Genomic DNA, 24,019 nt, shown 5'->3' with positions numbered 1-24,019 from the left:
ACTTTAAATGGGAAATTCCCTGATAAGACTGGAAGCATTTCTTTCCTGTTTTCCCTATTTAAGAGAGCGACAAAAAGACATCAAAACTTGCACAAGGATAAAGAAGAAATGAACAGGCAAAATGACTTGTTTTTCACTCACCAGTTTGGGGTACTGACAGTATCGTTCTCTTGGTTCTATTAGGTTATATACATGGTAAATGACACAATTAGAATTCTCATTCTATGGTCAATGACCCATCTGGGGGATAGGGTCGACTACATGCTGCTAAACTCCCCCCGACCAATAATAAAGAGGAACTGCTGTACTTACTGAATCCCTCAGCGATTCCAATACAGAATCTACATTGACGACAGCAGCAAATTCTAAGACTACTGCTAATATAAGATGCTCATAACATGGCAGACATATTTCAACAGTCCCTGACATACTGGCAGATCACATATGCCAGATTTGACATACAGGGCTTTGGGAAAGTATTCAGACCCCTTGACTTTTCCCACATTCTGTTACGCTACAGCCTTATTCTAAATTGGATCAAAGAAAGAAAAATCCTCAGCACCACATAATGACAAAGTGAAAACAGGTTTTTAGACATTTTTTGAAATTATATATATATTTTTTAAATACCTTATTTACATAAGTATTCAGAACCTTGGCTATGAGACTTGAAATTGAGCTCTGGTGCATCCTGTTTCCATTGATCCTCCTTGAGATATTTCTACAACTTGATTGGAGTCCACCTGTGGTAAATTCAATTGATTGGACATGATTTGGAAAGGCACACACCCGTCTATATAAGGTCCCACAGTTGTTAGTGCATGTCAGAGCAAAAACCAAGCCATGAGGTCGAAGTAATTGTCCGTAGAGCTCTAAGACAGGATTGTGTCGAGGCACAGATCTGGGGAAGGGTACCAAAACATTTCTGCAGCATTGAAGGTCCCCAAGAACACAGTGGCCACCTTCCAAAAGGACAACAACCCTAAGCACACAGCCAAGACAACACAGGAGTGGTTTTGGGACAAATCTCTGAATGTCCACCCCCCCCCCATCCAACCTGACAGAGGTTGAGAGGATCTGTAGAGAAGAATGTGAGAAACTCCCCAAATACAGTTGCCCCAAGCTTGTAGCGTCATACCCAAGAAGACTTGACGCTGTAATCGCTGCCAAAGGTGGTTCAACAAAGTACTGAGTAAAGGGTCTGAATACTTATGTAAAATGTGATATTTCCTTTTTCTTTATTTTTAATGAATTAGCAAAAACTGTTTTTGCTTTGTCATTATGGGGTATTGTGTTAAGAGAAAGGAAGGAAATGTTTGTTTTCATCAATTTTGGAATAAGGCTGTAACGTAACACAGTGGAAAAAGTCAAGGGGTCCGAATACTTCCTGAAGGCACTGTATTCATTTTAATATGTGCCTGTGTGTATAGTGATGTGGACGGGTAAATGTGAGTGTATATTTTCATAAATAGAAGAGTATAAAAATAAATTAAACTTACACCATATGACTCAAATTGAGCATACATGTACATTTAAAGGTAGATCACATCTGCAAATGTATAGATATATATATATACGTATATTTTTGAAGCAATACAAGACAAGTTTATAAACATAAACGTAAAAAACAGCTGAATTTGAATACATTTCAAGACATCTTCCTAAAATGAAAGGATCAATTAAAGAAAACTGCTGCCTCAAAGTGCTACGGAAGACTATGATTCAGTCCAAGATATTCAAAAGCATTTCAAGGATCAAAACCCGTGACGTGGGTGGGACACCATAAAACCTCAACATGAATCTCTTCTAGATTATACCAACATCCCCACTCATTTAAATTGGTCAGATCCAACTGGAGGAGAGAATTATTCAGCTTAAAGGATAACTTTTCTTTTTGGAAAATAACTCAAATCTTCAAGAACTCTTTAGCTTATGAGCAAATAATCTGTGGGAAGGGAGAGAGGAGGGAGCAAAGGGAGTGGAAATTCCCAATGCAACATCAGCTTCACATACTGTACTTTATAGAACAACATTCTGAGTGATCCTACTGTAAAATGAGCTCCTCTAGCTGCTGAGGGAAGGGGAAACGCAGCTGCTGCCCGTACATCAGTATCAGACCTAAGAGCCTTCAGAGGAATCAGACAGTATAGGGTAGGTGTTGTCTGCAGCAGAGGCTTATCATGCAACCAGCCCAACAGGAGGAACACCAGAGGCTCATACATCACAGTGTGTGTGTGTGTGTGTGTGTGGGGGGGCTCTGCCTACTCTACTCTATGATGGATCAGAGGAGAGAGTCATTCTTTGAAGAGGACATCGCTCTCTGCGAAGCATGTTCTGCTCCTCTGTTCAAGGACTGAGGCGTTCCAGATTGCGCCATGGAAATGTATAAGTCATTTCCGATTGAGTTTACCATGAATGCAGTCTCTGCTGAAGCGGGAACATTGTCTTTAAATTTCAATCACGCTGTAATGCTGAACTACCGCAATACGGATTAAATAAAGCCCTTAGAAAGCCAGAGAGTGTATTAACACCACAGCACACACACACACTAACACACATTCAAACACACACGCAAGTAGGCAAGCACATGTGATGCGAGCGTGATAGATCATTCCAATGCCTCCTCTAAGACAGGCTTATTCACAGAGGTCAACGTCACCAGTGTTTCAACAAAACGAATGAGGTTAACCTTGGAGTGGAGCGAGGCTTGCTCGACTGCCTCAGATCTTAACTTACAGAAGCATACATTTTTTTAACAATCATCTAACTGATCGGTAAGATGCTTGTGTATGGATCTATATCAGGTTAACTTCCAAAGGCCTCCCCAGGTTGGCACCCCTGTTAGAATATACATCTACTGTGAGACAGCTGAATCTTCAGATCAACTGACTGTCTCTCTGTCAGAAGGTGCATGTGAACCTTCAACAGGCTCAAAGGCCAGTGGAGCCAAACCTTTGTGAAACAGCCTTGTGTAGCCAATCAGAGATGCCCTCTCTCCTTCCTGAGAATCACATCACCGTGACTGTCCACTCAGATCTACAGACAGTTTTGTTGCAGAAAATCACCAAGCTAAAACTAAAGCAAAAGGCCTCACTTTCAAAAGACTCTCACTATCAACCTCATTAGCATATCATAACAAGCTGAACTGTGTAGATTTGGTGTGAATTGGACTGGGAAAGCACTCACGCTTTTACAATTCTGCATATAAAAATTATCCTGAAGATTTCCACACAAATACCAACTACAATTTGAGAAATCACTTCCCTACTCATTAAAAAATACACATCTGATAAAACTAGAACAAACCGGGACAGACATCTGAAGCCTTCAGAGCCCGAGCCAACTGTCTCTGCAAAAATTCCAGGTGTGCAGTCAACATTAAAATGCAATATCAAATTCTGGGCCACATGGTTTGGTGGTGAGTATAAACAGACATCTCTTTCAATGCTACGATGTCACAGTCTTAAATCTTCTTCAGTACAAAAGAGGAAGTTCAAAATACAGTCTCAGAGGAATCAATGATCAGTTGATCATCAATGTCTAAACCCCACAACCACCAATACACATTGAGATCAGTTTTCATTAAAATCCTGTCTTTACGTTCCTTTACCCTATCAGGTTGAAATTTTGCCAAACATACACCTGCTCAAGGCATTGACAAAGAGACAGTAGTCAGAAAGGTTTTACAGTTATGTTTAGGTAAATGCAAATAACAGTATAACACAATCGTGATGTTATCATGTCATTTGCTATATTTCCTCCGCTCTCATGGCCACACACAGAATCTGAGGGTCTTTAGGTCTGTTTTGGGTGTGGGAGTAAAATATAGTTATCTTGGCTGCATGTTGCCTCTTCATGCAGAGGCCCACTCTATGTCAGAGAGGAGTATGGGTGGTGGTCCTCAGTGGCCTCTCTTCCCCCCTCAGTCCTTCAGGTTGTCCTCCACGACCCCCTGGGCTGACAGCTCTGTCAGGACGTTGTCTAGGTAGTTTGGGTCTGGGTAGCCGTGCCCTGTCAGGTTGGAGCCAAACTCTGTCTTGTGGTGGATCTCGTTCCACACCACCGTGTCTGACTCGCCGGTGGTGCTGGACGTGTCGATGGTGAAGATCAGGCGGCGGTCCCACGCCATGATCAGAAGCTTCAGGACCTGGGGACAGACAGACAGACAGAGGATGAGAGCCTTGTAGGTACAGCAGCAGCTTACAGTGCAGTCACCGTCTCTGCATAATGTATTTTGGAAAACATGTCCTTCCCATATACACACAGACAGTCATGTACGTCTCACCTTCCTGCCCTTGTCATTGTCTGGGAGGTAGCAGTGCCGTGGGAAGCCTCTAGCGCTGAACTTCTTCCCTGGGTTGGGATGCTCTGTGGCCTGGTGAAAAGGACAAAAACAAAAACAACCCCTCTCTTTCTCTTAACATTCAGTCAGAGGGAAATGTCAAATGTGCCCCTGGGATGAACTTTTATACTAATGGTCATACTAGTTTATTTGACTCTATCAAATCATTCATTTTGGGGGGCACTGCCAAAACCTTTTTACTTATCATTAAGAAACATATTCTTTATACTAGTTGTATAGCAAACAAGTAACTGCCATGCTCTGTGATGCAGGTGATATGTGTTGACATGACACACCGTAGTCATTGTACTCCACTCTACATCATAATGCACTGTATCATTACTATTTCATGACTTTCTTCCACAGAGTACAGCTGTCAGTGAAGATGTGTTTCAAGGGGGAAGTGAGGAGAGTCAGTGGTGTGATGGGGCACTGTGAGTGGGCTGTGGTGTGATGGGGCACTGTGAGTGGGCTGTGGTGTGATGGGGCACTGTGAGTGGGCTGTGGTGTGATGGGGCACTGTGAGTGGGCTGTGGTGTGATGGGGCACTGTGAGTGGGCTGTGGTGTGATGGGGCACTGTGAGTGGGCTGTGGCGTGATGGGGCACTGTGAGTGGGCTGTGGCGTGATGGGGCACTGTGAGTGGGCTGTGGCGTGATGGGGCACTGTGAGTGGGCTGTGACGTGATGGGGCACTGTGAGTGGGCTGTGGCGTGATGGGGCACTGTGAGTGGGCTGTGGTGTGATGGGGCACTGTGAGTGGGCTGTGGTGTGATGGGGCACTGTGAGTGGGCTGTGGTGTGATGGGGCACTGTGAGTGGGCTGTGGTGAGATGGGGCACTGTGAGTGGGCTGTGGTGTGATGGGGCACTGTGAGTGGGCTGTGGTGTGATGGGGCACTGTGAGTGGGCTGTGGTGAGATGGGGCACTGTGAGTGGGCTGTAGTGGGCTGTGAGTGTGATGGGGCACTGTGAGTGGGCTGTGGTGTGATGGGGCACTGTGAGTGGGCTGTGGTGAGATGGGGCACTGTGAGTGGGCTGTGGTGATGGGGATGGGGCACTGTGAGTGGGCTGTGGTGTGATGGGGCACTGTGAGTGGGCTGTGGTGTGATGGGGCACTGTGAGTGGGCTGTGGTGAGATGGGGCACTGTGAGTGGGCTGTGGTAAGATGGGGCACTGTGAGTAGGCTGTGGTGTGATGGGGCACTGTGAGTAGGCTGTGGTGTGATGGGGCACTGTGAGTGGGCTGTGGTGTGATGGGGCACTGTGAGTAGGCTGTGGTGTGATGGGGCACTGTGAGTGGGCTGTGGTGTGATGGGGCACTGTGAGTGGGCTGTGGTGTGATGGGGCACTGTGAGTGGGCTGTGGTGTGATGGGGCACTGTGAGTGGGCTGTGGTGTGATGGGGCACTGTGAGTGGGCTGTGGTGTGATGGGGCACTGTGAGTGGGCTGTGGTGTGATGGGGCACTGTGAGTGGGCTGTGGTGTGATGGGGCACTGTGAGTGGGCTGTGGTGTGATGGGGCACTGTGAGTGGGCTGTGGTGTGATGTGCTGATGCAGTGTGGAGGGCAGAGGACAGACTGAGGCTAAGTCTGCTCTTCTGAAAATAAAGGTCATTGACTCTACTAAAGCTCCGCTCTGCAGTCAGGATGAAATATGCAGCCATCTTCCCTCCTCTCGACCGCCCCCGCCCACTGCAAAGAGAGGAGGTGAATCGTTCTCTCTCTCTTTACAAAGATGCAGTCACGCGGCTTTGGGACACTTCAACCCCCTCAGCAACACTAAGCACGTAGTCAAATACCCTCTGAAGCATCCTCATGTCAGACACAGCAGTCTTATACCAACATAGATGGAAGGAAATAGACCTAGGAAGGAGAGCCAGTGGATGAGTGGACGTGGGAGTGTGGCGGATATAATTGTGGCACGTCGTGAGTCGTGCTTACCTGTATGCCAGCAGGAATGTCATAGACGATGCGGATGGTCTTGGCCTCCAGGTAGCCAGGCAGGCAATGGGGGATGACATGGTAGTCCATCTTCCCAGGGGGCTGTGTGCCTGTCTTCTCCCCATAGATAGCCTTACAGGTGGGGCACTGCAGACTGCCATCCTGGACAGGGACACATTCAATGTTCAATATTCATAACTAATCTGATCAAACAAATGGAATCTAATCTAGAGTGACTTCATGAACATCGAGCCACCTTCTGTACTAAATTTACTTTTAATAAAACAAGTAATTGTCATTTTGTTTCATGGTTATGCATTAAAATGAGCATGAACTGTGTTTGGCAGACTAAAGCCTGTTCTGAATTAGTTTGATCTCAATCTAATCTCATCTAATCGAATGATATCAAAGTATAACACCACATCAAATGGGGTGTGTAATTTCACCCGCTATTATACAATATCATATTACGATATGGTATCACTGATACCATAACAAGCGCTGGCGCGAATGCCCTTTCTCACCTTGTTGCCATTGTTGTACATGGCCACCAGGCACAGCAGATGGTAAATGTGCCCACACTTGCCAAGCTTGCCCACCATTTCTGGCTTTATGCCCTTGTGCTGCAGGACACCCTCGTAGCCCGATGATGTCACCAGCCTCTCCATGCAGATGGTGCAGTCCTGGGAAGGGACAGTGAGTGGGCACCAGTTACTGTATCTGACTGCAGGGTTGGGATGCATAGCAATGATACACTGTACAGTGTATTGATTTCAAACCGTATTAAAGTGTGTGTCACCCAGGACTCTCCTTACCTCATCAGGGGCAACCTTCACTTTCTCCGTGTATCTCCGCACCACATCCTCTGGGGTTTTCCCTAGCAACAAAACACAACATTGAAAGGATATGGTTAAAAGGAAAACATGACTAGATAGATCTGCATAAGGAGAAGTGAATCCTGTCTATTTGAGCACTAGGTAAACCCAGGGACTGGTCTGGCTCTTAAGTACCACAGCCCTACTTTATTATGATGAGACAGACCAGTTCAATAAGAGAGTATGAATAATACTGGGTGTGATGTTGAAGAGGAGATCACCTTCAAAGTGACATAGAACAATGAGCCATCACCCACACACTAAACTAATCCCAGTGTGAAACCAAGCTAGTATGGCTGACAGAGCTCACCCACAGTTTACACCTCTAACACGCTTACAGGCGGGCACTCTTCCCCCAACACTTTTGTTTGCTCATTTGGGGAACAGAGAGAGGGAGAGAGAAAGCAGGAAGGGAGGAAGAGAGGGAAAGAGACAGAGAAGCGAGAGAGATGCACTTTCTAACCTCCTGTCCAATGTATGACCATATTAGAGACACATATTTCCCTCAGATTACACAGATCCACAAACAATTTGAAAACAAACCCAATTTTGATAAACTCCCATATCTACTGGGTGAAATTCCACAGTGTGCCATCACAGCAGCAAGATTTGTGAACTGTTGTCACAAGAAAAGGGCAACCAGTGAAGAACAAACACCATTGTAAATACAACCCATATTTATGCTTATTTATTTTCCCTTGTGTATCCTTAACCATTTGTACATCGTTACAACACTGTATATATACGTAATATGACATTTGGAATGTCTTTATTGTTTTGAAACTTCTGTATGTGTAATGTTTACTGTTAATTTTTATTGTTTATTTCACTTTTGTATATTATCTACCTCACTTGCTTTGGCAATGTTAACACATGTTTCCCATGCTAATAAAGCCCCTTGACTTGAGATGAGAGAACGTGATGGAGAGAGAGATATATATATATAGAGGGAGAGATATATATAGAGAGATATAGAGAGAGAGATAGAGGGAGAGATATATAGGGATATATATATATATTTTTTTTTTGAGAGAGAGAGAGAGAGAGAGAGAGAGGGGGAGAGATATAGAGAGAAATAGAGAGAGAGAGATATAGTGGGAGAGATATAGAGAGAGAGATATAGAGGGAAAGATATAGAGAGAGAGATATATAGAGAGATATGGAGGGAGAGATATAGAGAGAGATATAGAGAGAGAAATATGGAGGGAGAGAGGGAGAGAGATAGAGAGATATAGAGAGAGAGATATATAGAGAGAGATAATGAGAGAGGGATATAGAGGGAGAGATATAGAGGGAGAGATATAGCGGGAGAGATAATGAGAGAGGGATATAGAGGGAGAGATATAGAGGGAGAGATATAGAGGGAGAGATAATGAGAGAGAGATATAGAGGGAGATATATCGATGGAGAGATATGGAGGGAGAGATATAGAGAGAGCGATAGAGGGAGAGATATGGAGGGAGAGATATAGAGGGAGATATAGAGGGAGAGATAATGAGAGAGAGATATAGATGGAGAGATATAGATGGAGAGATATGGAGGTAGAGATATAGAGGGAGAGATATAGAGGGAGAGATAATGAGAGAGAGATATAGTGGGAGAGATATAGATGGAGAGATATGGAGGGAGAGATATAGAGAGAGCGATAGAGGGAGAGATATAGATGGAGAGATATGGAGGGAGAGATATAGAGAGAGCGATAGAGGGAGAGATATAGATGGAGAGATATGGAGGGAGAGATATAGAGGGAGAGATATAGAGGGAGAGATAATGAGAGAGAGATATAGAGGGAGGGATATAGATGGAGAGATATGGAGGGAGAGATATGGAGGGAGAGATATAGAGAGAGCGATATAGAGGGAGAGATAATGAGAGAGTGATATAGATGGAGAGATATAGATGGAGAGATATGGAGGGAGAGATATAGAGAGAGCGATATAGAGGGAGAGATAATGAGAGAGAGATATAGATGGAGAGATATGGAGGGAGAGATATAGAGAGAGCGATAGAGGGAGAGATATGGGGAAGGACTGCATTATGCATTTTCCGGCATTGCCTTTTTGATGGTTTCATTTGCCAGATCAAAGGCCTCTCTGGCCTCCTTTACAGCGGAAGCCGGAACAGGATATCCCTAAATCTCTTTCCCTCTCTGCCTCTCCATGGGGGCTATGCTGCATAAATGCAGGCACAATTGGCTGCAACCCATCAATCAATCCGTGGTGTCCTCCCATCCCAATGCCTCCGCCTGGGTCTGCAACCCGGGGGTGGAGGGGAGAGATGGCGGAGAGATCTGGGTGGAACAGGGCTGAAAAACCCACATCATGCACTGACCAATTAGGACAGGCAGTCCCCTGGGGATGCCTATGGTTTCCACATCATCAAATTGGCCTGGTGCCATTTTAGCTAAAGCGACCACATATCACCACTGGATCGTCATCAACCCATCTCACTACAATAGCTTCATCTTAATTATGCTTGTGGAAATAGCTCTGTTAATTTCAATGTGGTGGGAAGCCAATGAAATGTGGTGAATGTGACCGTGAGCCCTCCCTTCCCCTTCGCCAGGGTCATCGGGAGTGCATTGTTCAATATGCTGAGAGGGTCATTAGCTACCTGCTTCTACATCTGCATTGCTTGCTGTTTGGGGGTTTTAGGCTGGGTTTCTGTATAGCTCTTTGTGACATCTGCTGATGTAAAAAGGGCTTTATAAATACATTTGATTGAGACTCCAAGATGGCGTCGCTGTGAGAGGGAGTGTTTTTGCGCTCTTCAAAGCAATATTGAGGGTTATTGAAAGAAACTAACTATAACTTTTTTATGGACATGGGATAAGTTTAGAGTTAGTTTTTGTCAAGTTGAATGGGAAGAACACGACAGAAAGACAAAAGTAGACGAAATATCCAAGTCTCACAGAAGACGGCTGACATGCTAGCTAGCCACCACGAGGACCAGAGCAGCATGGATACACAAGAAGCCGCGATCTCAAGCAAGAGAAAGAACAAAACTGACCAGGATGAAATCCTTGCAACCTCTTTACCTCAGACCCCAAGTAAAAATCCACCGGTGGAAAAAGTAAAAGACATTTCCATGTCGGAACTTTTCTCTGCAATCCAGTCCCTGTCTATTAAACAAGACGCCTCGCTCTCCAACGTGTCCATCATAGAGCGGGCTACAGAAGAAACATAAAAGAAGATCGATAATCTGTCAGAAACTGTCAATCAACTACACAAAATTGTGAGCGAGAACAAGGAAAAGATAACGTTCCTAGAGAATGAGCTGAAGAAAATGCCATTCAAAAATAATGAGCTGTGTGAGAATGTAGCTGAACTTCAAAGGTACTCTCGCAGGTGGAATCTGAAAATCCAAGGTGTAAAAGCGGTAGAGGGGAGGATATTAGAGAAGTAGTCATTAATATCCTGGGAAAAGTGGCACCATGCATCAAAGACAGGCTAAGAGACGTGATTGATGTGGTACATCGACTTGGGAAACGAAGATCTGATGGACCCCCTCGCAATATCATCTTGCGCTTAACTATGCGCCATTACAGGGACATCATATGGAAAATGGCCAAGGGGAACAAGTTTCTGGACGAGAAGAAACTCCGCATCAAAGAAGCTCTGATACCGCAGGATCAGGCTGCCAGAGAGAAACTGTGGCCGCTTATACAGAAGGCGCGACAAGAAGGAAAGAAGGCGGGGTTCAAGGGCCCATACGCGTTAATCGAAGGAAGAATGATTACTGGGTAACTCTGTTGACATTAAGCAAATTGGAACTGTGAGTACTACCATGAGTACAGTTAATGTACTCCCAATTATACATGTACCGTTCGAACTACAACTGATTGAACTCTTGCCAAAGAAAAGGAAGTAAATAGATTTGTTATTCTGTTAACCACCGTTTCCTCATCTGAGCGTAGTTTTCCGTCGAGTAATCCTCTCAAGGTTCACTGTTTGTTTTAATGTTCACATTAATACTTGTTATCTAATTTGTGTTCTTTATTTTTGAATGCAGGAGTTTGTTTTCAATTCACTCAATATCGTTAGTCTGAATGCTAGGGGTTTGAGAAATCCTACAAAAAGGAAAGCTTTATTTTTATACTGTAAACGCAGTAATGCCGATTTTGTCCTTCTTCAGGAAACTCATTCGGGTGAAAGTGATTTGAAATTTTGGAAAGCACAATGGGGAGATATGGCCTTTTTCAGCCATGGATCAAATCAGTCTGCTGGTGTTTTGACACTTATTCACAAGTTTAAAGGTGACATTCTAGAATCCACATCTTCACAAGATGGCAGATGGGTCATAGTAACTGTTTAACTTGACAATGCTATTTTCATCATCTGTAATGTACACGGACATAACTCACATGCTCCTAATAAGACCCTTTTTACCCAATTTACCAGGAATGTTCAGGATTTAAACAACAAATACTCAAAGGCTTCTCTAATTATTTCAGGGGATTTTAATGAAACACCTGATGCATCTGCTGATCGTTTCCCTCCTAGAACGATTCAAAACTCTCAACAGTAACATCATCACTACATTATGCAAGGATCTCTGTGTTGAGGATGCCTGGCGTTATTTCAATCCAGATGCTAAGGGTTATACCTGGACCAACAAAACTATGTCACGTAAATCTAGAATAGATTTATTCCTAATTTCTCCTTTTTTTGTTACAATTTGTTATAGATGTAGATCATCACTTGATTTCCCTGAATTTACAAGCTACTAAAAAAATCAAAAGGTACTTGAGGATATTGGAAATGAAACAACACACTTCTTAAAGATACTGCTCTCATTGAAAACATCATCATTAGCTAAAGAAATTTTTGCAAGAAAAGACTTGGGTCATGGAAGATGGGAATTCTTCAAATATAAAGTCAGAGTGGTAGCCATTAAATGGGCCAAAGAGCTGATGCAATTAAAGAACCTCAGAGAAAAGGAGATGATGAGCAAGCTTGACAGTTTTCTAAAGAAAGATAATCTATCTGAAGAAGAGGAGTCTGTGTTCAGGTCTTTACAACTAGAATTAGAACAGACTTATACGGATCTGGCAAAGGGCGCCTTTGTAAGGTTAAGAGCAAAATGGATTGAAGAGGGGGAAAGAAACACTAGTTACTTTTTTGCACTTGAAAAGAGAAACTACAACAGAAAGTCTATAACTGCACTCAAAATTAACGATGTTTTATGCAAAGATCCCATTACAATATCATCATTTATCAATTCCTTTTATGAAAACCTTTACAGCTCTGAATTTCAGGATGATGGTTGTGAAAGCTACATTTGCCACATTCAGAATTATGTCCCTGTAATTGAGGATGATTTCCACTCAGTTTGCGATTCACCTGTGTCAATGGGAGAAATTAGAGAGCCTTTGAATTCAATGAAAAAAGGGAAATCACCTGTCCCTGATGGCCTGACAGTTGAATTCTATAGACAGTTTTGGGAGTTACTAGAAGACCCGATTTTCAATATGTTTCAAGATTGCATTAAAAAAAGGGGAAATGGTCTCCACTATGAAACAGGGCCTTACTTCACTGATTCCGAAGCCTGATAAAGACCTTTACCTCATTGACAATTGGAGACCAATTACTTTATTAAATACTGATTACAAATTGATTGCTCTGCTTTATGCCAAAAGATTAAAGAAAGGAATAGATACCATTATAAATGAGACTCAAACAGGATTTATGAAGGGCCGTCACATAAACTCTAACATTACATCCGTTTAGTCTTGGACCTTATAGATTATTCAGATGCAATTGACTCAGATGCGGTTGTCCTATTTCTGGACTTCTGTAAAGCCTTTGACACAATTGAACATTAATTTCTCTTTAGGTCTCTTAAACTTTTTGGATTTGGTGAACATTTTATTAAAGTAATTTGCATGTTTTACAAAGATATAAATAGTTCTATGCTACTAAACCTTAATACTTAAAAAAAGATTTAGTATCAACAGAAGTGTACGACAGGGATGCCCAATTTCGCCATTCATTTTGGTTGTGGAACATCTATCTCTAGATATTCTGAATAATGCAAATTTGTATGGCTTAACCATTTTTAACAAAGAAATCTACATTTCCCAACTGGCTGATGATACTACTCTTTTCTTAAGAGACAAAGACCAGGTCTCACATGCCCTTAATGCTATAACTGCATTTTCTATTGCATCAGGATTAATGCTGAATGTTTCTAAATGTGAAATCTTATGTTTATTTGACTCTGATGATAAAGAAATAGAAAATATTCCTGTAAAGGACTGTGTTAAATATCTAGGAATAAATCTGTCAAAAAACCACTTAGTCAGACAACATTTGAATTTCTCTCCTAAAATTAAGAGAACTAAAAATATATTTAATAATTGGCTACAAAGAGATCTTTCTATACTTGGGAGAGTACTTCTGTCCAAGGCAGAGGGACTGTCTCGTTTTGTGTACCCTTCATTATCATTATGTGTAAATCCAGATACTTGTAAAGAGATCAATAAAACCTTTCTTGACTTCATCTGGAAAAATAATTCTCACAAACTAAAAAAATCTGTCCTTTCTAACCAAAGAGCTGAAGGCGGTCTGGAAGTGTTGGACTTTGTTGACATAAATAACACTTTCAAGATAAACTGGTTGAAAAGATGTTTGATCAATACTGATTCAATATGGTATTTCATTCCAAATAATGTGTTTAATAAATTGGGAGGTCTTCAATTTTTACTGAAATGTAATTATATTCCTGAAAGATTACCTGCTAAATTGGCTAGGTTTCATCAACAAGCTTTACTGGCCTGGAAAATATGTTTCCTGCACAATTTTTCCCCTCATAAAGCTCTTTTGTGGAATAATTCAGACATAACTGTAAGGAATAAGTCTTTGTTCTACCCCAGCTGGCATGAGAGGAATATTGACTTTGTCCTTGATATTTTCGACAACAAGGGTAATATTCTCACATATGAACAATTTATAACATTGAAAGAGTTTACAATACCTTTCAGCGAATTTATTTCTGTGATCAAAGCCGTTCCCAGTGGTCTAACTACACTAATGAAAACTCATCTTAGCTTTGGTAATGATTACAAAGTTTATCCAGAACTCAGATTGGAAGGTGTGGGCTTACTTGAGAAATCTTGTTGTAATAAATATAGAAGACAAATTCTTCATTCACAAAACCAACTTACACCGAGAGGAAAGTTTTTCTAGAACATGCTTATTCCTGACATTGTCTGGAAAAATGCATGGTTAAGACCTTACAAATACTGTATACCAAACAAAGTTAAGGAAGTGCACTTCAACATTTTGCATAAGATATATCCATGTAATTCTATGATGTCCAAATTTGTGGCTGTTGGTGATATCTGCGTTTTCTGTGAAAAAGAAGGTGAGAATCTGTCTCACTTGTTCTTTGAATGTAAATTTGTGTCCCAATTTTGGGAAAACCTTGCAAAGTACTTATTTACCATTATGAACACTGCCTATAATTTTAACATAAAATATATAATATGTTACTATTGCAATGATAACAAAACCACTGAAATGATTGTTATTTTTTTTAAATTCTTGCTGCCAAATACTTTATACACAAACAAAAATTCCAAAATTCTATACCAAAATTACCAATTTTTCTGATTGAATTTAATTATCTTATTAAACCACTAACCATAGTGAATAACAAAAAGAATAACATCTTCATGGATCATTATAATAAGATATTTTCAGAGTGAATATAATTAAACTTAAATTGTTTCTTTTTTGTATTTTATTTATATTTTTTGTATGTTTGAGCATTGTTAATACCTGTGTTTGGTTTGCTAGACATGTTTGATGTAGCAATGTAAGTTGATTTTTGTATTATTTTTTAAAATACATTTGATTGATTGACCTGCCCTCCATCGAGGACCTGCACGACTCCAGGACAAGGAAGCGTGTAGGAAAGATCGTCGCAGACCCCACCCACCTCGGACACCCCATCCTTCAAAGAATCCCCTCTGGCAAATGGTTCAAGTCAATCATGACCAAAACCAGCTGCCTCCTGAACAGTTTCTTATCAGGTACTGTGGCCCTCACCAACTGGCCCTCAGGCTCATAGGGATTAAAACTTTGCATTGAGCCGAGCACTGCACCTTGCCTTCAATGAGGTGAAATAATAATAACTGCACTATACTGCATTTGCACTATGTACACCTCTCCATATATAGATATATCCCTTCTGTAAATTGTATGTCATCACTGTAAATCATCGAATACTCCAGAGTTGTATGTTTACCCTATTTATACTGTATATCCTGTATGTTGACCTTGTGTCTCTATCTGTTTGTATTGTCTATTGGTGGCAGAACCTAGTCACTAAGTCAAATACCAGGTATGTTTAAATGTTCTTAGCGAATAAAGATATTCTGATTATCCAGAGGAGAGATTTACTTTACATCTTAATGTCTCAATAGAATTCCTCTCACACTCCATGACAGCCCCACCCCTCCAGTGTCCATGGGAACCCTACCTGTCATACATACAGATGTAGGATCTTAACTTGAGCCAGTTTTCTACAGCAGGAAAATAATCCTGCAGCAACAGGAAATGTGAATGGATTTTAATTAATGGGCATTTTTTGTAGGGGTTGATACATTTTTCTTAAGGGAGAATCAACTCTGAAATTTCAAAGTGGAAATTACAAACTTCAGAAGCCTTTTTAAACCTCAATTATACGACAATTGGCATAATATGAAAGTTCTCCTGCAACAGGGTGATCAAATTAAGATCCTACACCTGTACTTACCTTTCCTGAGGTGCTTCTTCTTGGTCTTGCGGCGGATGCCATTGACCCCGGGCACAGGCTTCATGTCACTCTTGTTTATGGGCGGCGGGTGCAGGATGGGTTTAGGGGCTCTGGTCAGACACACAGGCAGGCCAGCAGCACACATCAGGATACCTGTCATACCTGGCACACACACACATACATACATACAGGAAAGGAAAGAGCCGTGTTGGTTTAGTATTATGACTAAGAATGGAATGCGAAAAGTAAAGCACTCGTGTAGATGCAGCCTATGGGAATAAAAAATCAAATGTATTGCAAAAGAGAAGAAAAATAGTACCATTACCTGCAATTGCTGGGTGAACTGGTCCAGAGCCAGTCAAGTTCTTAACAGGGAGGGCCGGGACCCTGCAGAGAGAAAAACGTCCAATATGAAATCGGCCGGTTTTCAGAAAACTAAACATAATGACACTATAGGTCACTGTTATAAAGTACTGTACTTCCTCAGTCAGAATGGCCACACTTACACAGATGTAGAATATGTCGCCATTGTGCGAAAGAGTCCATGGTCAAGTCACGTGTCCTAGCTAGCAACTACACCACAAACACATACAAGACAGCCTGACTCATCAACAGTCACTGCTGTCCCAGAGCATGATTCAGAATGACACTTAGAGAGCACTCACACACACACACACACAGAGGACAACCACTGTTGTTTACTTGCAAAGACATCTAAAATAGGAGTGATAGAGAGCTGTGCACAAAGCATGTGGGTCAAGATGAGCTTGTGTGAGTGTGTGTTGGTAAGTCCCTTTTAAGAAACCACAGCCTCAGCTTCAGTCTGGTAATCGAGTGCCCTCCCACACATGGCAGACTAGACTGCAGGGAAAGGTCACCTGTCAGAGCTAGGATTAGAGCTTTAGGGTTAGAGACCGCAGGCTGAGCTTCTTTTGCTGCTTCTGCTACTCTATGTGCAGAGAAAAGAACAACTGATCTGCGGTGATGGAGAGGACCAAATAGAAGAAAAGGAAGCCATTTTGATGTCAACACAACCAAAACAGTTTAGCGCTTACGCAATGATCATTGCTTTGATGATTGAATTATTATCCTGTATTAACTTACACAGTATTTCAGTACATGCAAGAAGCACGTCACTGAATTAGAGTAGAATAATAAAACTGCCTTACTTTCCCAAAGGTATTATGTAATGTTAATACCATTGATCTAAGAGATCCCTTCCCCCAATAGCAGCTCTGACTAGATGTGCTCCACACGAACCCGCCCCTCCCACCAGCCTCTCTCTCTCTCTTCATCTCTGTCTCTCTCTTCCATGTACAGGCAGTGTCCAGGACCCTTAGCCCAGTATCTCTTCAGCACCTCCCTCACAAATCCCTAACGAAAGGCCGCTTTGATGTGAGTAGACCCTGTGTTCCTGTGCCAGGGGAGCCCTTCAATGAGCTTTACAGAATTAACAAAGGCCCACGTGTCCTGGACACTCTGGGTCTGATCTGCCTTATCTCCACTCACTCTCAGGGGAACTAGCGTAGCGATATGCAGGCTGGGCTACATAGAGGAGTAGAGATATGAAGCTGTGGCCAGGACAAGGTCAGCTAGCTGGGTAATGGCCTATACTATAGCATGATGCATGTCAGACAGCTGTGTGCATGTGTGGCCCATTTATGCTCAGGAAGGCCGAAAAAAACGTATGTATTGTGTTGGAGAAAGGCCAAGAGCGAATAAGATTATTGTGCTGGCATGTCTGCAGTGCGCGCAAATCAGCTCAAGCAGACAATCAGGCATTTTCAACGAAAACAAATTAGGCATTGCCCACGGGGAGAATTCCTCCCTATATTTAAACATGCACTTACAGTATCTCAAATCAAGAGTGCCTGCCTCTTGAAACACATGTATAATTCAGGAATTTCATGGAGAGTGTTTGTGATTAAACAATACATTTTCACCAGGAGAGAGCAACATATAAAAGAGCCCTTGGCACTCACATGTACACACACATGCATACACACACATGCGTACACACACATGCGTACACACACATGCGTACACACACATGCGTACACACACATGCGTACACACACATGCGTACACACACATGCATACACACACATGCACATGCATACACACACACGCATACACACACACGCATACACACACACGCATACACACACACGCATACACACACACGCATACACACACACGCATACACACACACACATGCATACACACACATGCATACACACACATGCATACACACACATGCGTACACACACATGCGTACACACACATGCGTACACACACATGCGTACACACACATGCATACACACACACGCATACACACACACGCATACACACACACATACACACACACGCATACACACACACGCATACACACACACACGCATACACACACACACATGCATACACACACATGCATACACACACATGCATACACACACACGCATACACACACACGTGTACACACACACACGTACACACACATGCGTACACACACATACGTACACACACATGCGTACACACATGCATGCACACACGCGAGTGCACCTTGAGACAGTGTAAGTGTTACAGGATTTGTAAGCGTAATGTTTTAACACCATGAGATCATTCAACCATATAAATTATTGTTGCACAAAGACACACAACAGCATTTCTTGCCACATTTCATTTCTAAATATGGGAAGCTAGTAACTCCAACTTGAAGCTTTTAATTAACAAGACCCTCGAGTTATTCTTAGTAACACCTGGTCCACACTTGCAAACATGACATTTTTTAAAACTTTTTCTGCGTCTTAAAATCTGCATCAGCCAAATAAAATAGAAAAATGTGATAGAATATTTATTGTTATCTGCTCCCATGGGATAACCTGGCACAGTTATCCCTATGATAACAAAGCTGACCATGATTATTCCAATAAGAAATTCTTCATCAGCCAACCAAAGATCTTAGACTTTATATCCACCAACCGATGGCCTCCCGAGTGGCACAGCAGCCTAAGTCACTGCATCGCAGTGCTACATCGCACGTTGCACTACAGACCCGAGTTCAATCCTGAGCTGTATCACAACTGGCCATGGTTGGGAGTCCCATATGGCGGTGCACAATAGGCGCAGTGTTGTCCGGGTTATGGGAGGGTTTGGCTGGGGGAGCTTTACAAGTCGTTGTCAATAAGAGTTTGTTCTTAACTGACTTGCCAAGTAAAATCTTTAAAATAGGTCAACTTGGACACCAGAAGGGTTTTTTCAACCAAAACATTCAAGGTTTACTATTGTTTACTATTGTTCTTGTTTACTAAGTTTACATACACTAAGTTGACTGTGCCTTTAAACAGCGTGGAAATTTGCAGAAACGGTTAAATATGGTGGTGGTAATGTGATGGTCTGGGGATGCTTTGCTGCCTCAGGACCTGGACAACTTGCCATCATTGAAGGAATCATTCATTCTGTTATGTATCAGAGAATTCTACAGGAGAACGTCAAGCCATCCGTTTGTGAGCTGAAACTGAAGCACAGCTGGGTCATGCAGCAAGACAATGATCCAAAACACACAATCAAGTCTACATCAGAATGGCTGAAAAGCAACAAATGCAAAGTTTTGGAATGGCCTAGTCAAAGTCCAGACCTAAACCCGATTGAGATGTTTTGACAGGACCTGAAACAAGCAGTTCATGCTTGAAAACCTACATATGTTGCTGAGTTAAAGCAGTTCTGCATGGAAGAGTGGGCCAAAATTCCTCCACAGTGACGTGAGAGACTGATCAACAACCACATGAAAGGTTTGCTTGCAGTCATTGCAGTTAAAGGTGGCACAACCAGTTATTGAATGTAAGGGAGCAATTACTTTTTCACACAGGGGAATTGAGTGTTGCAGAAAAATGAAATAGGTATCACATTTTTGTGTTATTTGTTCACTCTGGATCCTTTTTTTAAATATTAGGTTTTGGTTGAAGATCTGACAACATTCAGGGTGTAATCTGTAAGCGTATGTAGGGTTATAGTATCCCTCTTCTTCTCTGCTCTGCTCTTTATCATTGAACTGTTTCAGGGAAGGGACCGTCTCTGGGGCCAGTGACCTGGTCCTTCCTGCAGCTGGGGCTAGGGCTGGGATTCATGCGATGGGCCACTGCTGACCTACATCCCCCCTCTGCTCCTCTCCCTGTGTGGGCAGGGACATGGTCACGAGTTCACAGCTGGATGCCATGCTGCACACAGAAAAGCCTCGCAGTCACTCCTAAGATCTACTGATCATTTAGCTGTATTTTCATCTATTATTAAAACTGGTGTTCAGATTTGATCAGGAGGTAGTACTTTACAAACGTACAGTACAGTAAAACAATACCACAGGAGTCTTCTGGTATTTCACTTTCAAGTAAATTCCATGAGAGAATAGACCCAGTAACCTCTTTTTCTCTTCCCCTCCATCAACCCTTATCACTCTCTTCCACCTCTGTTCCCTTTTCACAGTCCTGTCTACCCTTCCTCTCCTCCATCCCTCTCTTCTCCTCTATTCATTCTCCTCCCCTCTCTCAAAGACTGACTCCCCAGCCTGACTTGAGCAGGAATTAATTAGGCTGAGAGCAATGTGATTTCCTCCGGATACAGAGACCAAATTAGGCCCAGTTACAGAAGTGCTGACAGAGCCCTTATATCTCATCGTCTGTTTATCATGCACCAGGAAGACAGGGAGGAGGAGGAGGAGAGGAGAAAACTAAAAAAGTGCTTAATCGCATATTGATGTGCTGGAGGACTGGGAGAGGAAGGCAGACCCTGCCCCTGGTTATGCCCAGGGGAAGAGAACAACATCAGTAATGCACTTTACAAAGCACTCTCAAAACAGACAAATAAGCAATAATGACACAGAGCATCTCTTACATAGCATCGGTTTGGTCTGGATGAGCCTTCATGATTTATTCAGTTATTTCTCCTTTAATTCAATCTAATGGAAACAGGGCTGAGACAGGGCTGAGACAGGGCTTAGACAGGGCTTAGACAGGGCTGAGACAGGACTGAGACAGGGCTGAGACAGGACTGAGACAGGACTGAGACAGGGCTGAGACAGGGCTGAGACAGGGCTGAGACAGGACTGAGACAGGACTGAGACAGGACTGAGACAGGGCTAGGGGGTCTAGTGGAGAGCAGAGAAGGGCAGGTAACACACACGGCTGTGTAATCCCTGCTTCATCCACTGGGTTCCCCTCTTTAGAGAGCTAGCTCTGCTCTCCAGTCTGAACAGAGGACAATGTTGGTAATAATCACTTAACACAAGGAGACATGAGCACCAAAACAAGCCTTACTCACTCAGCCAAGGGCAGAGAGAACTGCTGGGCAATTGCAGAGTAAAGTACTATTCACAGCCTCATTATCAAACAAGCTAGTAGTGCAAGTAGAAAGGATCTCTCTTACCATGTATCCCCCTCAGCCATCTTTAGCACACACAGATAAAGTAAAACTAACATTTCCTGTCTGACAGCACAAAACCTTAGATTGTGTTTCTCTGTGCTCTAATGTGGAAGTGAATTGAGGAAGTTGAGATGAGGAAGTGACTTCCTGATGTTGAAATTACAAAACAAAACACCTGCAAACTGCCTCTCTGTCCTTTACTATAACTGTAAAACTCCCTGAGAAACTCAATGTCCAGATATATGGCAAGTTTTGAGTTTAACATTTGATATGATCACAGAGGAAATATTGATAAGAGGAGTGCTCTGTACACTCCAGATAGGCAAAGAATCAAAGGCCTTGTTGGAACACAAACATCTATTATATTCCACTTTCTTCCTACTTTGGATGAATGTGTTCGTAGTTCTGAGGTTGTTTTTACTGATACACGTTCTGACATTTGTGATTCAGGTACAGAAGATCAAAAGTAAAGGCCAGTTGGAAAGTGAATAGCAGATGAAAACCGTGGAAACTCAATATGAAAAGCAAATGTGACATGCCTACCCAGACCAGTAGGTGATGCTCTTTACTAGCCATAGAAGACAAGCACAAAATTATTCCGCTGCAAATCTGGACCTGTAATGTAGGTGGCACCATGTGTTCTTTTTAAAGGATGGGCCCCTATCTCTTGAAGACCCTAGGATCCATGTGTAAAGGGGTGGTCAGCCAGCCACTGGGATGACAACCCAACTTGGGATGGGGAGAGGTTTTAGCAGGTGGAATATTAGAGGACAATTAGAGGTTTACTTAGTCACCGCTGCAGTATTCTTAACAGTGCAAATATCATGGTAGAGCTATATAAACATTCAATTATCATGGTACTTTTTAATGGTAAGTTTTCAAACATATATTATGGTAAGTATAATCGAAACTTGTATCTCATTATGGTAGGTGGTTAAATAAGTATAGCTAGTTATAAATGTAATGGTTTAACAGATAATAAGAAAAGACGATCAGTCCTCAAAAGACGATCCGTCCTCAACTGGCAGCTTCATTAAATAGTACCCGCAAAACACCAGTCTCAACGTCAACAGTGAAGAGGCGACTCCGGGATGCTGGCCTTCTAGGCAAAGTTGGAAAGAAAAAGCCACATCTCTGACTGGCCAATAAAAAGAAAAGATTAAGATGGGAAAAAGAACACAGACACTGGACAGAGGAACTCTGCCTAGAAGGCCAGCATCCCGGAGTCGTCTCTTCACTGTTGACGTTGAGACTGGTGATTTGTGGGTACTATTTAATGAAGCTGACAGTTGAGGACTTGTTAGGCATCTGTTTCTCAAACTAGACACTCTAATGTACTTGTCCTCTTGCTCCGTTATGCACCGGGGCCTCCCACTCCTCCTTCTAGTGACCCCAAACTGTTGAACAGTATCATCACCCCTTTAGACAAAGTTTAATGGGAAAGGGACTGGGACTGGGGGGACTAAATATATTTATCCCATAGGCAAAGAAACTTGAAAGGGGTGATGATATTAATTAACAATCATTTTGAACCAAGTGTGCAAACTATTCGATTGGACCATAAACAGATTTGGCTCAATCTATTTGGTCCAAATAATGATGATCCACACTTCTTTGAATATATTTATAATAATTTATCGAGTTTACAGGCAATAGATGACTCAATTATTTTTGCAGAGATCGGATGAACAGATGATCTTGCATGCAGAGATCATCTGTTCACCTACACTGTGTCTTACAAAAAGACACGGCGGTTGGAACCAAAAATCTCAAATTTGGACTTATCAGACCAAAGGACAGATTTCCACTGGTCTAATGTCCATTGCTCGTGTTTCTTGGCCCATGCAAGTCTCTTCTTATTATTAGTGTCCTTTAGTAGTGGTTTCTTTGCAGCAATTCAACCATGAAGGCCTGATTCACGCAGTCTCCTCTGAACAGTTGATGTTGAGATGTGTCTGTTACTTGAACTCTGTGAAGCATTTATTTGGGCTGCAATTTCTGAGGCTGGAAACTCTAATGAACGTATCCTATGCAGTAGAGGTAACTATGGGTCTTGCTTTCCTCTGGCGTTCCTCATGAGAGCCAGTTTCATCATAGCGTCGATATGATATTATTATTTTCCTGATTGACTGACCTTCATGTCTTAAAGTAATGATGGACTGTGGTTTCTTTTTGCTTTTTGAGCTGTTCTTGCTATAATATGGACTTGGCCTTTTACCAAATTTCTCATACCAACCCTACCTTGTCACAACAAAATTGGCTCAAACTATAAAAAAATAATATTTTTATTTTTGGAACAAAAGGCCTCTTTCTCAACATTGCTGAATAATAATATAATTGAAGCTTGGGAAAACAGTCTGAAGTTTCCAAAACTGTGAAAACTGTGAGTATAACAGAACTGAAGATCATCAAAGGTCCAAAAAGTGTTATTTTGAAATTGTCTTTTCTGATTTTGCCCATTGAAAATGATATCAACAAGCTTCCTGCTGCTAGCTAGGACATAATGCTACATTGCTAGGCTGAGGGCTCTCATCGATAAACTTACACAAACGCTTGTCTTGCTTTGGCTGTAAAGCATAATTTCAAAATCTGAGATGACAGGGTGATTAACAAAAGGCTAAGCTGTGTTTCACTATATTTCACTTGTGATTTCATGAATATTTTCTAGTAATATTTTTTGACCATTGCG

The 24,019-nt window shown here is 42.2% G+C and overlaps 1 protein-coding gene across 3 annotated transcripts in view; it reads right to left on the bottom strand.

Moving 5' to 3' along the window:
* Positions 1-1,560: 1,560 nt before the first annotated feature.
* The window catches only part of LOC112263000 (E3 ubiquitin-protein ligase DTX1), a 63,966-nt gene continuing 41,507 nt past the window's right edge, over positions 1,561-24,019 (bottom strand). For 2 of the 3 annotated variants that reach the window (XM_024438936.2, XM_024438935.2), the window contains exons 4-10: positions 16,241-16,302; positions 15,916-16,077; positions 7,096-7,157; positions 6,805-6,963; positions 6,281-6,442; positions 4,286-4,375; positions 1,561-4,147 (exon numbers count right to left, since the gene is read on the bottom strand). In XM_024438936.2, the coding sequence (XP_024294704.1) occupies positions 3,923-4,147; positions 4,286-4,375; positions 6,281-6,442; positions 6,805-6,963; positions 7,096-7,157; positions 15,916-16,077; positions 16,241-16,302 (922 nt within the window). In that variant the 3' untranslated portion in view covers positions 1,561-3,922. Of the gene's footprint in view, positions 4,148-4,285; positions 4,376-5,390; positions 6,203-6,280; positions 6,443-6,804; positions 6,964-7,095; positions 7,158-15,915; positions 16,078-16,240; positions 16,303-24,019 lie in introns of those variants that run through there. The other variant, XM_024438937.2, reaches the window with a different exon arrangement.

Source organism: Oncorhynchus tshawytscha, linkage group LG12, assembly GCF_018296145.1.
Source record: "Oncorhynchus tshawytscha isolate Ot180627B linkage group LG12, Otsh_v2.0, whole genome shotgun sequence".
Taxonomy (NCBI): Eukaryota; Metazoa; Chordata; class Actinopteri; order Salmoniformes; family Salmonidae; genus Oncorhynchus; species Oncorhynchus tshawytscha.
The sequence above is the reverse complement of the archived record's forward strand: the minus strand, read 5'-3'. Positions and strand labels throughout refer to the sequence as shown.